At 39.2% G+C, this 13989-nt stretch overlaps 1 protein-coding gene across 13 annotated transcripts in view; it reads left to right on the top strand.

Moving 5' to 3' along the window:
* The window catches only part of LOC135102890 (acetylcholine receptor subunit alpha-type acr-16-like), a 69804-nt gene that overhangs the window by 47504 nt on the left and 8311 nt on the right, over window positions 1-13989 (top strand). For 7 of the 13 annotated variants that reach the window (XM_064008497.1, XM_064008498.1, XM_064008502.1 and 4 more), the window contains 2 exons: window positions 4161-4270; window positions 10822-10950. In XM_064008497.1, coding sequence (XP_063864567.1) covers window positions 4161-4270; window positions 10822-10950 — 239 coding nt within the window. The remainder of the gene's footprint in view (window positions 1-4160; window positions 4271-10821; window positions 10951-13989) is intronic. The other 6 variants (XM_064008501.1, XM_064008503.1, XM_064008500.1 and 3 more) reach the window with 1 other exon arrangement.

The following is a 13989-nucleotide window of genomic DNA, read 5'->3' as shown; positions in this document are numbered from 1 at the left end:
AGGGGCATTTCGCTGTCCATCTGTCTACTTGTATAATTATAAATTTTGCTAAATCAAGCCACACTCAGAGAGAAAATTGTAATGAGCGCAGCGGCCTGCAGCCGAGGGCAGTCTCGGGACAATTCCAAACTTAAGGACAGTCATTCACGATGCGCTTCCATCCCTCAGCTGACCAGCTGGCCTCCCCCAACTAAAGTATGATAATCCCGCATATGTATGTACTCAAAGTACATGTTCGTCTCTTGCGTGTAATATGATATATATATATATATATATATATATATATATATATATATATATATATATATATATATATATATATATATATATATATATATATATATATATATACGCAGTAGTTACTTAAAATATGCATTTCCTTTCTGTAATTAGATCCTGCAAGAAAGAAAAAAGTGATTTAACTTTTTCATGGATCAATATGTTTGTTTCCAATGAGCAGCAACCATGATACCGTGTGACGCCCAATGGTGAGAACACACTTCCCCCACCCCACCACCCCTCGTGGTCCACACCGCTCACTCAATCACTCCTCATGACTGAGTTGTTGTTCCACTCCCCAAATACCTGCTTACTCTCTCGACGACTCAATATATCCTTGCCCAATATGTAGTTGACGCCAAATACTTGTCCCCCCTCATATCTTACTGCCTTTGTTAAGTTGATGAATACTGATAAGTGACTCTCGATCCATGGCCCTCTCGGACCGGCCCAATGTGCCATCAGTAGTAGGTGCCCTTGGTGGTTACACTCGAGTCTGCCCCGCCAGGCCCCGTGTCCCTCTCCCACCAGTTGTGCACACTTGACTGCTTCTTTTTTAGTCCTTCTGCATGTTGTTTTTTGACTCCCCTTAATGCAACGTTTGACGAGGCCATCTTCGGCAGCGTCGACGGATTCTCTAAGACTCCATTAATGCTCCTTTTTTCAGCTTCAGGGAAAATATATAAGTGAAACTAACCCACGGCATTTAAACCCAACACTATGAATGTCACTCAGCGTCAAACCTTCTCTCATATTTATACTATTTATCTAAATCGCTAACTCATCTAATTAACTATATGTCTAAATATTGAACTAACTAATTTCAATTCTATCTTTTCAGCTTCATCGTGGCAATAATCATACAATGTAACCTCTCTTAAACAACACACCTAACAACACAAGCTTAAACCTAACTCACCCAGCTCTCCTGCTAACCGAAACACACGCTAAGATACGTTGTTTTTAATTTTCCCCATTTTAAATATGTTTTTTCCCCATTGGACGTAACAGATATTTATATAAAAGAAAGAAATGAAACGATTACTCACTAATTCGGGAAGTCTTTCTCAGCTTCCTAAGTCAGTCACTCCTCTCCCTCGGCATCCAAGTATCGACGGACTAAGCTCATATAAAACACATATATATAAAAGTTTTTAAAATTATGTAAGATCCCTCAGAGTGAAACCAACAAGTTTTCTATATAACTTCAAATTTAATCTTCCAAAAATTATCACAATTGTACAGGTTGGCAATTTTATAAACCAAATATAACTCAAACCTATGAAAATGGAAATCCCATTAAAAAACCGCTTTGCATTCCACACTGTGGCACCCCTTAGGTGGTATGCAAAAACATTATTCATAAAGGTTCTTTAGACTATATTATTGCCACTAGCTTCCTCTTAACTTGGGTTCCTCTTCATTGCCTCTGGGGCATCTTACCCTGTTATTGGTGTCATATATGTTCCCCCTGCTCACGAATATGCTGATGGTAACAGTTGAAATGATGATTTTGCATATCTCTCCGGTGGTATAATTGTTGACAATCATTCGCCCTTCATACATTTTTTTCAAATAGCTTTACATTTCTTAATCAAAATATAATGCATGACGAATACCAAGTAACAAAATTCGTAGATAATAGATACTGAAACTTTTTGAATAGTTTTTAACTCTGCTTACTAAATAGACGTTGAAGGTAGTTGTTGACATTAGAGTATCTTACCGCCCCCTGACACCGCTTCCCAGCCACCGCCACCTCCACCTGTCCTCCTGTAGCACAGTGCACGCCGCTTCCCCCTGACCTTCCCTGCTACTTCTTCCTCCTTTTCTCCCCGCCATCCACTGATAATTGAAGGGTGCCAAACTATTTTTCAGATTTCTTGCTTAAATATATCTTTTAACTAAGCTCAATGTACCGTAGCCATTTAATATATCTCCTCACATATATCTATAATATTTGAAGGCTTTGAACTTTGCAGCTTTTACTCTTATGAGGAAGCTGATTCCTCTGTTATGTTTATATATATATATATATATATATATATATATATATATATATATATATATATATATATATATATATATATATATATATATATATATATATATATATATATATATATATATATATATATAAACCTTTATTCTTATTCCGATTATTTTCTCTCTCTCTCTCTCTCTCTCTCTCTCTCTCTCTCTCTCTCTCTCTCTCTCTCTCTCTCTCTCTCTCTCTCTCTCTCTCTTTCTCTCTCTCTTCACTGTATTTATATATATATATATATATATATATATATATATATATATATATATATATATATATATATATATATATATATATATATATATATATATATATATAGTCCGATACTAGTTAGTAATCTTTCCTTTGCAAAATTATTTCAATCATCAAGCTCAAATGATCTAAACTCTGGTTATGAAACCAATTCGTCTTTAAGCTAAGTATAAATTATCATTATTCAAATTACACTTTCTTTTAATTTCAATTCATTAATTTACTTTTCTACATCACAACTTAGCATGACAATTTTTGTTTCACAGACTGAAAAAAAAGCTAACATTACATTAACTACTACAAACTAACAACAAAATATAACAGTTATAATAATAATAATAATAATAATAATAATAATAATAATAATAATAATAATAATAATAATAAGCACCCATTATCATTCACTCCAGTCACCCATGACTCTCTCTCTCTCTCTCTCTCTCTCTCTCTCTCTCTCTCTCTCTCTCTCTCTCTCTCTCTCTCTCTCTCTCTCTCTCTCTCTCTCTCTCTCAGGATCTTCTCTCTTTTCTTTCTTTTTTTTTTCCTCGCCGCAATAACTCTGTGCTCCTCTTCACGTTCTTGTCAAGCTGCGTCCTCAAGCCACCCATCCTTCGCAAGTCCTTCTTACCCCAAATCCCTCTTGTCTTTCCCAGCTCCCCGTACCCTTCTACCCCTTCCTGCCACCCCCTTGCGTGGAATTCATGCATGTTTAATGTGTTGGTAGTGACAATGCAGTGTTGCATGCTTTCAACAAGCATACACATCGAGCAGTCAGAGCCCAAGAAGTAAAGAGCAGATTTATCCCCTAGTCATATATATGTATATATATATATATATATATATATATATATATATATATATATATATATATATATATATATATATATATATATATATATATATATATATATATATTTTTTTTTTTTTTTTTTTTTTTTTTTACATCAGTTGAGGACGATAGGAAAGTTAACAATGTATGTATAATAGTCTGCAGTATTTCTTAGAATGATCCTGCCTGACCTCCCTCTGTCTGGTGTGTTTTACCATACTCCCTGTATGCAGTGAAAGCGTCGCCAGAATCCATGGACGAGGTACGCCTGGCGTGTGCCCGCTAGTGCTCGGTAAGGACGCAGCATGGGTGTGTCCGTCTTCATAAAATGCCACATTGTGCTAGGTCATTTTGGATTCTGGAGACACTCCCTCCCACTCCCCAAGTTACATATCTCAGTGACTTTGTAACGTCCTTCCCAACGACATCCCTCTCTGTACAGTGTGTACCTCTAGTAGTACTATTTTGTAGGACCCGTGTAAGAAGGGTCGTCATCATTGCACACTGAGGTAACTTCAATCTCATTGTAGCTTGCACTGCAGTCTGTTTTCTCATAGTATAGATAGGTACAATGAAGCCACGTAAGAAGTTACAGTAATTAATATTTTTACACCCTTTTCAACGTACAGTAAGTACTAGTCAATGAGTAAAGAGTCAGTCTTCATTTAGTTGATGGGCGTTGCTCGATGTGGGAATGCTAACCCTCTCTCAGCGGTGACGAACATCTCTTTGACTCATCTCCCGTGTTCCCAACAGGCACCTACTTTAACTGTATCATGTTCATGGTGGCCTCGAGTGTGGTTAGCACCGTTCTTATACTCAACTACCATCATCGGTCGGCGGAAACCCACGAAATGTCGCCCATGGTGAGTACAAGCCTTGTCTTTTTTGTATTAGTCTGCTTAGCGCTGGAAGGTACCGGTTTGTGTGTGTGTGTGTGTGTGTGTGTGTGTGTGTGTGTGTGTGTGTGTGTGTGTGTGTGTGTGTGTGTGTGTGTGTGTGTGTTGTGTGTGTGTTTGTGTGTGTGTGTGTGTGTGTGTGTGTGTGTGTGTGTGTGTGTGTGTGTGTGTGTGTGTGTGTGTGTGTGAGTAGTGGTTGGGTATGTATGAGTGCCTTAGTATGCGTATCCTATGTGCCATTCTCTCTCTCTCTCTCTCTCTTCTCTCTCTCTCTTCTCTCTCTCTCTCTCTCTCTCTCTCTCTCATCTTCTCTCTCTCTCTCTCTCTCTCCTCATCTCTCTCTCTCTCTCTCTCTCTCTACGTAATAATCAAAATCTAGTGCATCAGTCATACATCATATGTAGAGAGAGAGAGAGAGAGAGAGAGAGAGAGAGAGAGAGAGAGAGAGAAAGGTGGGATGGGATGGGAAGAGGTGATAAAAAATATAAACCAAAAATTATCCATGTACACCAGTGCGGAGGAAGGAGTCAGCTGTTCTCGAGGTTCATCATTCAACAATTATTATTATTCATTATTACTATCATTTTTTTATTTGTTTGTTTATTTATTTATTTTTTGTTTTATTTTCTTTTTTATTTATTAGTTTATTTATTTATTTTATTTATTTTATTTATTTTTTATTTATTTATTTATTCAATTATATTATTTTATATTTATTAATTTATTTTTTTTTTTTTTTTTGAGGCACGGGAAGTGGTGGGCCCATGCGATTATGTGAGTAAATGGCGGCACTTATATTAAAATGTACATGAGACAAAACAAAAACACACACACACACACACACACACACACACAATACGACACGAGAAAGAGGAGAGAGAGAGAGAAGAGAGATGAGAGAGAGAGAGAGAGAGAGAGAGGAGAGAGAGAGAGAGAGAGAGAGAGAGAGAGAGAGAGAAAACACAAAGGGAAAAAAAACTGCATCAGACCTATTGTCTCTTCCTAGGCTATTTGTGTTAAGTTACACTATTCAATCTAAAGTGAGAAATGCAAGATAGTAAAGGTGAAGGCTCCTCAGAGAGAGAGAGAGAGAGAGAGAGAGAGAGAGAGAGAGAGAGAGAGCAGGAGGGAGCAAGAGAGAGGGGGAGAGGAAGGAGAGTCTTACCTATTGATCCCACCACACACACGCAGGTCTGCCACTGTCCCGATGCCTCACCACACTGTTGCCAACATTTTCTAGAAAAAGATTCCTCTGTCCCCTGTTAACAGAGAAAAATTACAGGTATGCCTCCTTGAGAGGGCACATCATTTGTAAATGAACAAGAAAAGTTCACCATTACAGTACCAAGAGCTTCCCGCGGCCGCCCGTTCAAGGTCTGGGGAAGGTCACTGGTTTAAGGTTTTCGAGGTCACTCTTGTATAATTTCAAACCTCTGATAAAAGAGACAATAAGTTCAATATAAAAGTGTCGTGCTTCTCTACCGGAAAACACTGCGAGAAACCACCACCACCTTTAGAGTGTATTTTTAATATTTTTTATAAGCTACAGCCACCCCAGAGGCCAAGTGTCCTTAATGTTTTGCTCCATTTTTGGGTTGTCTTACGAAGTCTGGTCTCGCGAGGGCTCCAGCACATCGTTCCCCGCCTGCCCGAGCGCCGCGGAACGCTTAACATGCGAAAAGTCAAGTGAGAAAAAAAGTAAATAAAACACTTCGCCTGTCCTCGTGACCCAGTTCTCGCTGTTTTCAAGTACCACGGCGTAAACTATCAGGTCGTATCAGAGGTTTCAGGTAAACGTTGCTTTATACTTCATCAAATTCATGGTGTTGTGCCTTTAGTATTGTATTAAGTTTATAATAGATACAACAAGCACTGTCAATTTGTTGCCATTACTTTTATACATACAGCAGCTGGTTCTTAAAGACGAAGATGTGTCCTGCGTTTACAGCCGTGGATCCACATTATGGCGGAGGCTGGAGTCTCCATTTGCCAGCCTTAAAAGTTTCCCTTGCTGAGTACTTTAAAAGCACTTTCATATTGCCCATTGCACTGCACCTTTCTGTGTGATGCCTTGCCCAAAAAAGTGTGAGGTGCGTCATGACACTCACAATTGAGACACCAAAACATTTAAGGCTTGCAATGGAGGCACAGTATTCCATTCTGATGCAAGACAACTAGATTAAGAACAATTTACCGACTTGTCAGCAGGATAAGTGTCGGAGAGTACTCCCATAAAGAATCATCGGGCACTTTGTAACCAAACGCCACTTACCAGGATACCCCTGAGACCAGCCTTCCCGTGTCCAGTAGTATATCGATATGGACACTAAACCCCTGCCACTAGAACGAATACTTGCACTATTCCTTTCACCAATGTGTCATCTCGATTGGTCGTGACTCCTGAGAACGACTACTTGAATAACTTTAATGAACAAGGAAAATTACGCTTAGTTGTGAACGACTACGAAAACGAGAGTAGTGTGAGGCTGAAATGCGAATTAGAAGCAGGAATGAGGAGCCTTACTGAGAAACACACTTTGAATCATCGTGAACGGTGCCGGAGTGAAAGGCTAAATGCTTTCTGATGCGTTTCCCGATATTGAGGGTTGTATTGCAATTCCTAGTGGAGCCTCCCTCTCTCCCTCCCTCTCTCTATCCCATTTTACTATTTCTCCAAGCCTCCTCCCCTTTTCTTTATGGTCCATTTTTTTTTTGGACTTCACATACATCTCTCTCTCTCTCTCTCTCTCTCTCTCTCTCTCTCTCTCTCTCTCTCTCTCTCTCTCTCTCTCTCTCTCTCTCTCTCTCTCTCTCTGTGTGTGTGTGTGTGTGTGTGTGTGTGTGTGTGTGTGTGTGTGTCTGTGTGTGCGTGTGGTGTGTGTCTATGTGTATGTATTTATTTGTTAATTTATATTTGAGTATCGACGCATCTATAGATAACTCTAAGCATAAATTTGTCTGTATGTATATTTCTATCTCTTTATCTATTTGCTTATCTATCTATCTATCTATCTATCTAATATATATATATATATATATATATATATATATATATATATATATATATATATATATATATATATATATATATATATATATATATATATATATATATGAAAGGAAGCTCAAATAAGTTGTTTTTTTTTCTTCACTTTCATCACCTCGTCACAAGCCACAAGCTAAAGTGTAAATATATAAGGGATTCCTATCCCAAATCCCATGGTACCAATGTGTGTCACTGAGTAGATGGACAAAGTGACATGAGCAAATACTTGTATAGAAACACATATGTGTATAAAAAGGTAGGTAGATAAATAGAGACTGGGAGAGAGAAGGGCAGATAAACAAGCATCTACATAGATTGATGGGTGAAGGGAGAGATAGATCGACAGATAGAAAGATAAATAAATGAATAGATAAATAGAGATATATAGATAGTTGATTGATATGAATACAAACGTAAATGTAGAGGTACGTACAGACATTTTATAAGCACAAACGCCACAAACATATACCTGAATACATAAAGAACAAGAAAACATACAAATACATAAAAAAACAAGAAAATAACTGTGTAGAGATAGACAGATAGACCTATTGTGGTGTGCATTTTCATTTTCATTTACGGTCGACTACTGATCTCGCGATACAGCCAGCCGTTCCCGTGTGGTCTTTGGGTGAGGCCACTCATACCACACACCGGGACAGCGAGACCACAACCCCTCGGCTTACATTCCGCACCTACTTTCTGCTGAACAGGGTTGCACATTTAGAGATAGACTGGCCCATCTGCCGCGCCGCCCCCGAGACCCTAACCCTAGCCTTCTTGGTTGCGAGCCGTGTGTGTGTGTGTGTGTGTGTGTGTGTGTGTGTCATTCACCTATTCACCTACGGTCGTCTGCTGGTCTCCCAGTCAGCTGTTGCCCTACAAAAAGAGCTCAGAGCTCATAGTGACCGATCTTTGGGTAGGACTGGGACCACTCACACACCACACACCGGGACAGCGAGCCCACAACCCCTAGGGTTACATTCCGTGCGACGTGAACAGGGCTACACATCAAGAGGTTCGCCCATTTGCCTCGCCACGTATCTGTGTGTGTGTGTGTGTGTGTGTGTGTGTGCACTGAAGTGCAGAAGGAGCTGCCCCATGTAGGTCAACTGACTTTTTGCAGTCTCCTTATTTTCGTTATTTTTCTTCAATTATTCACATACTGTCTCCGTATTGAACTCATTCTAGATGTCATTTTTTTATGTTATTATTTAGGTACATATTTATTTATTCTTTTTTTTTCAGTATGTACTCCAGATCCTTTGTTCTTCATCATCCTTGTCGGAAGCTCCTTTCTGTCCACATTTTTTTTCTTTTAAACTCCCTTATTGCCTTGAACATAATAATTAAATCTCGTCCCTTCTCTCCTCCAGCACTGTCAGTCTTTGTTTGTCTGATCTCTCCTCATTCTCATGCTACACTTGGCGCTAGTCTGGTTGAAGTCCTTTTAGTCATCTCTAATTTCCTTATTTTTTTTTTTCTATAGTGACTATTTTACAGCGACATATTCAGGCCTTGTCTATATAAAAAAGAATTACCTATTAAGTTTTTATTTTATTATTTTTTTTTTTTTTCTGTTTCATACACATAGACTAATGCAATTCTCGTTGATAATATTTACAAGTCACCTCAGGAATCAAATGCTTGCTGTGGTGACTTGGTCACTTGTACCTCCACATCTATTTTTTTTCTTTGTCTAATTCTTGATCACAAGTATTATATTACCGTGAGGAGTCTCACTTTGTTCTCTACGTCAAGCGAATATGACACTTAGCACTCTAAACTCTATTTCCCAGTTTTGGCTCCATTGGTGTGTGTGTGTGTGTGTGTGTGTGTGTGTTTCCGTTAAGGCCGAGCCCACATTGGTGGTTGTAGCAGCTGTATGGCCGGGAGAAGGGTCGGCTTGAAGAGGTCAAGTCACCAGCATAGGAGAGGAAGGCTGCCCTCACCGCCAACCTAATCGATTCCCTGAAGCTCCGCTTGTCGCTTGCTACTGTCATATTAAATATATGTAAACAAGAGGTCCGAAGGGAAGTCCTCCTGTGTCCCGGGTGTGAGGAAGGACACCTACAAGGCAGGTCACACTCACTTGCTTGACCTTCTTCCCTAGTCCCGGATCAACAACAGATGGGAGCTACATCTTTACGGAGATTCGCCGCACCAGCCGGCCCGCCGTCGCCACCCTCGCCGCCACCACCACCACTACCACACTCCTCTTAGCCATCAACGTCTAAGCATCATCTGGAAGGCTTCTCTGCCTTGATACAAAATCAAGTCCGTACATACTGATTTTCACGGTGATCTTAAGACAATGTTATACATCACAGAATCATGAGGATGTGTGAAGATACAAAAATAAACATTCTTTATCAAATTGCTCGAACTTCATTTTTGGCTAGTAATAATTCTGACTTTTTTCTACTTTGGGAAATTTCGAAATTACATAGAATACACTGGTGTAAGGCGCAGCACGTCTCGGTCAGGTGAGGACTGGTCACTGGTCAGCGCTTTGCTAACTGCGCACTCCAGAGGACATGTGTCACAATACTATCAAACGTTCGCTTAGTTTTGAAATTTCTTTCATATCATATTTTTTATCAGTTTTTATTCTGCAAACCACATGCATCAATTTGTTTAATTTGTGTTACGTACTACAAGTAGCCTGCGGTCTCTCAGCAGGGAGGCTGCAGCTCTGTGCTCAGGCTGTGTGCGCCTTGCTTGAATAACAAGCTATTTCTTAACATTTCTTTCTTATTAACATATAATTTCGTACAGATGCATTATACTATAATATGGATGGTGACAATATATATATATATATATATATATATATATATATATATATATATATATATATATATATATATATATATATATATATATATATATATATATATATATATATATATATATATATATATATATATATATATATATATGTATGTGTGTATGTATATATAATACTGAAATCGGTCTTACATTACAGTCTAGCAAATCTCTCTCTCTCTCTCTCTCTCTCTCTCTCTCTCTCTCTCTCTCTCTCTCTCTCTCTCTCTCTCTCTCTCTCTCTATCTCTCTCTCTCTCACGAAACCATTGCAAGGATTCATAATATTCCTACGTCTGGTTATGTATACTCGTTTATTCTTGTGATGAAAAAGTGCGTGTGTATGTGTGTGTGTGTGTGTGTGTGTGTGTGTGTGTGTGTGTGTGTGTGTGTGTGTGTGTGTGTGTGTGTGTGTGTGTGTGTGTGTGTGTGTGTGTGTGTGTGTGTGTGTACATTTTATTTATTTTTTTACTGCCTATTGCCTTCAGTGTGGCTACCATGTGCTGTAACACACATTACACAAACCATGGCACGGCGTAGCTGACCACTGGAGCGCCTCACTACTGGTCACTAAGGCATCACTCTTCGGTAACACCGCCATCCCCACCTGTACCTTATCTTTCTCTCCTTCCTTCCCTCTACAGGTGAAAAGCCTCTTCCTGCAGTGGTTACCGTGGGTGCTGCGTCTCAACCGGCCGGGGGAGAAGATCACACGCAAGACAATAATGATGAACAACAAAATGCGGGAGCTTGAACTGAAGGTACGACAAGAAGTAAGATATTATCGAGTTCTTCCTTATTATTATCTGGTTGTAGATGTGGTGCCATGTATAGAGAGTTTGGTGTTAGTAAAGGACATTAATCTGCGATATAACATAGCATAAACTGTTTATATACATATCATCTCTTTTGTTAGAAGAGACAGGAACCATCATTGTCAGAATATATATATATATATATATATATATATATATATATATATATATATATATATATATATATATATATATATATATATATATATATATATATATATATATATATATATATATATATATATATATATATATATATATATATATATATATATATATATATATATATATATATATATATATATATATATATATTATTAGGGTGTCCCACGAGTTAAACGAAATATCTGAACATTTGGAAGAAAAGGTTATTCAGAGTAAAAAAAAAGCCTCCATCTATATATATCTTTTTCCGGCGTAATATTCGGAGTTCGGTGGATTTTCAAAATTAGGCACTGCGGCCTTCCCTCCCGGGCCCGAGTGGGAGTGAGGGACGGAAGGCAACAAGAACAGGTGGGAGAATACCATCCTTTGTTAAAAATCTGCTATAAACACATACTCTGTTTGACTTACTTTAGGAGGAGTTTTAAAATTATCCCGTGCCTGGACCTGCAAGGATTGGTTTAATAAACCAACCCCAAGAGTGAGCCGAGAAGAGTATGTGTGTATAAAACTGTTACTATTCAGAATAAATTGTCATTCTACCTGTTCTTGCCTCCTTCACTTTTCCCCTCCTTCAACCCCGCCCGGGGCCAGAAGTAACTGTCGCAGAGCATAATTTTAAAAAATCCTCTAACGCCAGAAGTCGAAGATTCCTTACTCAGAATAATCCATTCTTCCACCTGTCTAGGTATTTAATTTAACTCTTGGGACAAACTGTGCACTGGTGCTTTAGATATACTGAGCTATTTCAATTAAATATATATATGTATCTCAATGTATATATTTGTTATCGACAGTTTAGTTACGAGTTTTAGTTTTAACAGTAAGGGACAATGATATAATGTTCGGAGCAATGAGAAAATAGGGAGGCAAACCACTTGGCGAGGACACAATGGGACACAACCACTGCCACCATCACCGCCATCAAGTGACCACAACAACAATACCATCTCATCTCCTCATCACTTTCCTGCAGACACAACCATTTCAGAGTACTGTATTACTGACCCACTAATCAGCCATTGCTACTCACTAGCAATTCACACCCACTGCCGGAAACACACAGAGAAACAGAGACTGACCCATCCATTTATTTCTACAAATTAGTGTACTCATCCATTCATGTACCAGTCCATCCACATATGCATCCATGCATCTACTCATCCATCCGCTCATACATCCAATCACAAACCCATGCATCCTTCTGTACATCTGCCAATCCACCAATCCATAATCATCAACGAGTCATCTATCAGTACATGAATCCATCCGTCCAGCTATCCACTTATCCATTCATGAATCCATCCATTCAGCTATCCACTTATCCATCCATGAATAGAACCACCCATCTATCCATCTATATATCAGTGCATGCATTTATTCATCCACTCTTCTATGTATCAATCAACTGATTGATTCATTCATCCATCATCCATGCATACATACATTAAATCCATCCATCCATACATTAAGTAATGCATCTAGTTAACCATTCACTCATCTGTGCATTCTATCCACCTCTCCAGCTCCAGCTATCCATCCACTCATCCATCCATCAATTTATCCATTAATCAATTAATTGGAATTGAGATTCATTATTCTATTCATTTCATTCGTCAATCAGTCATAGCAAGCAATCCACCCAAGTGTTAAATCATCCATTAGCCCGTTCATTTATTCCTTAAACTAACTCAAGTATCTACTCATCCAAGCATGCAATCACCCGTCCATACTTCCATCATTCATGTATTCACATACGTATAATTCCTCATATTCATGAATTCATCCATCCATTCATAGATGCATACATGCATACATATATACATACATACAGACAGACAAACACAGAGAGAGAGAGAGAGAGAGAGAGAGACAGACAGACAGACAGACAGTCATATGGAGACAGGAAGACACATGCAGACAGACGGGCAAACACTATGCACACGATCAACGAAGAAAATAATTGTAATCATTATACACATTTCATTCAAGGTGCCTTTTTTTTTTTTTTTTTTTTACCACAAACACATGGACAGCTGACGCACACCCAAAGCACACATGTATCAAGACTCCAGTGGGCATCTGTGGGAGCAGGGTCTGAATGTCACTCCTCAGTGGGGAGGTGCCGTGGTGGGCGAGGGCGAACAGCGTAGAGGATCACATCTCGTAGCCAGCCTGGAATTCACCAACAAACTCGTGGCTGCCATCTCTGTAACCTGTATGCAAATCCTGCTCAAGTCAATCACAGGTTCAAATTGCGTCAGTTTCATTCTTCATCTACCACAAAATTTTGTATTAATAATTGAATTTGCTTAATTCACGCAACCTCCCGTGGCTAAACTGGTTGGTGCTGTGCACGCGTGAGGGAATGGTTGCGTCGCAAGCTGATCGCTGCCGCCCGCAACGGCCCCCCATAAAGTTGGTCGCGGAGGCAGTGTCATGGTGCATGGGAGGGTTGTCGACGATGCCTCTATTCTCAACACCGACATAGTTCATAGTTGTTTTTATTCCATCACATCACCCTTTGTCACTTTAGAAGATAGTACATGACCTAATCTAAGCATTACACGAAATATAAGCAAATGTTGTCCCTGAGTCAAACATCGTAAAAGGCCCCAACCATTTCAAGTCTAAGTAGAAAAGGTGTTAGGGAAAACGCTCCGGTTAGTAAGCAGTGGTAGGGGAGGTAAAACAACACTGAGGCGTGAGAGCTGAGGTGGAGGCGCTGTGTGTTGTGAGGGAATGTCAAGCAGTTTAAGGCATGATGTGAGACAATCTCTGAGGCCCAAGGAATGACGTCGTCGGCATGAAGGTGGGGCGCTAGTGCAGGGACGA

The sequence above is a fragment of the Scylla paramamosain genome, chromosome 8 (assembly GCF_035594125.1).
Source record: "Scylla paramamosain isolate STU-SP2022 chromosome 8, ASM3559412v1, whole genome shotgun sequence".
Lineage (NCBI taxonomy): Eukaryota > Metazoa > Arthropoda > Malacostraca > Decapoda > Portunidae > Scylla > Scylla paramamosain.
The sequence above is the reverse complement of the archived record's forward strand: the minus strand, read 5'-3'. Positions and strand labels throughout refer to the sequence as shown.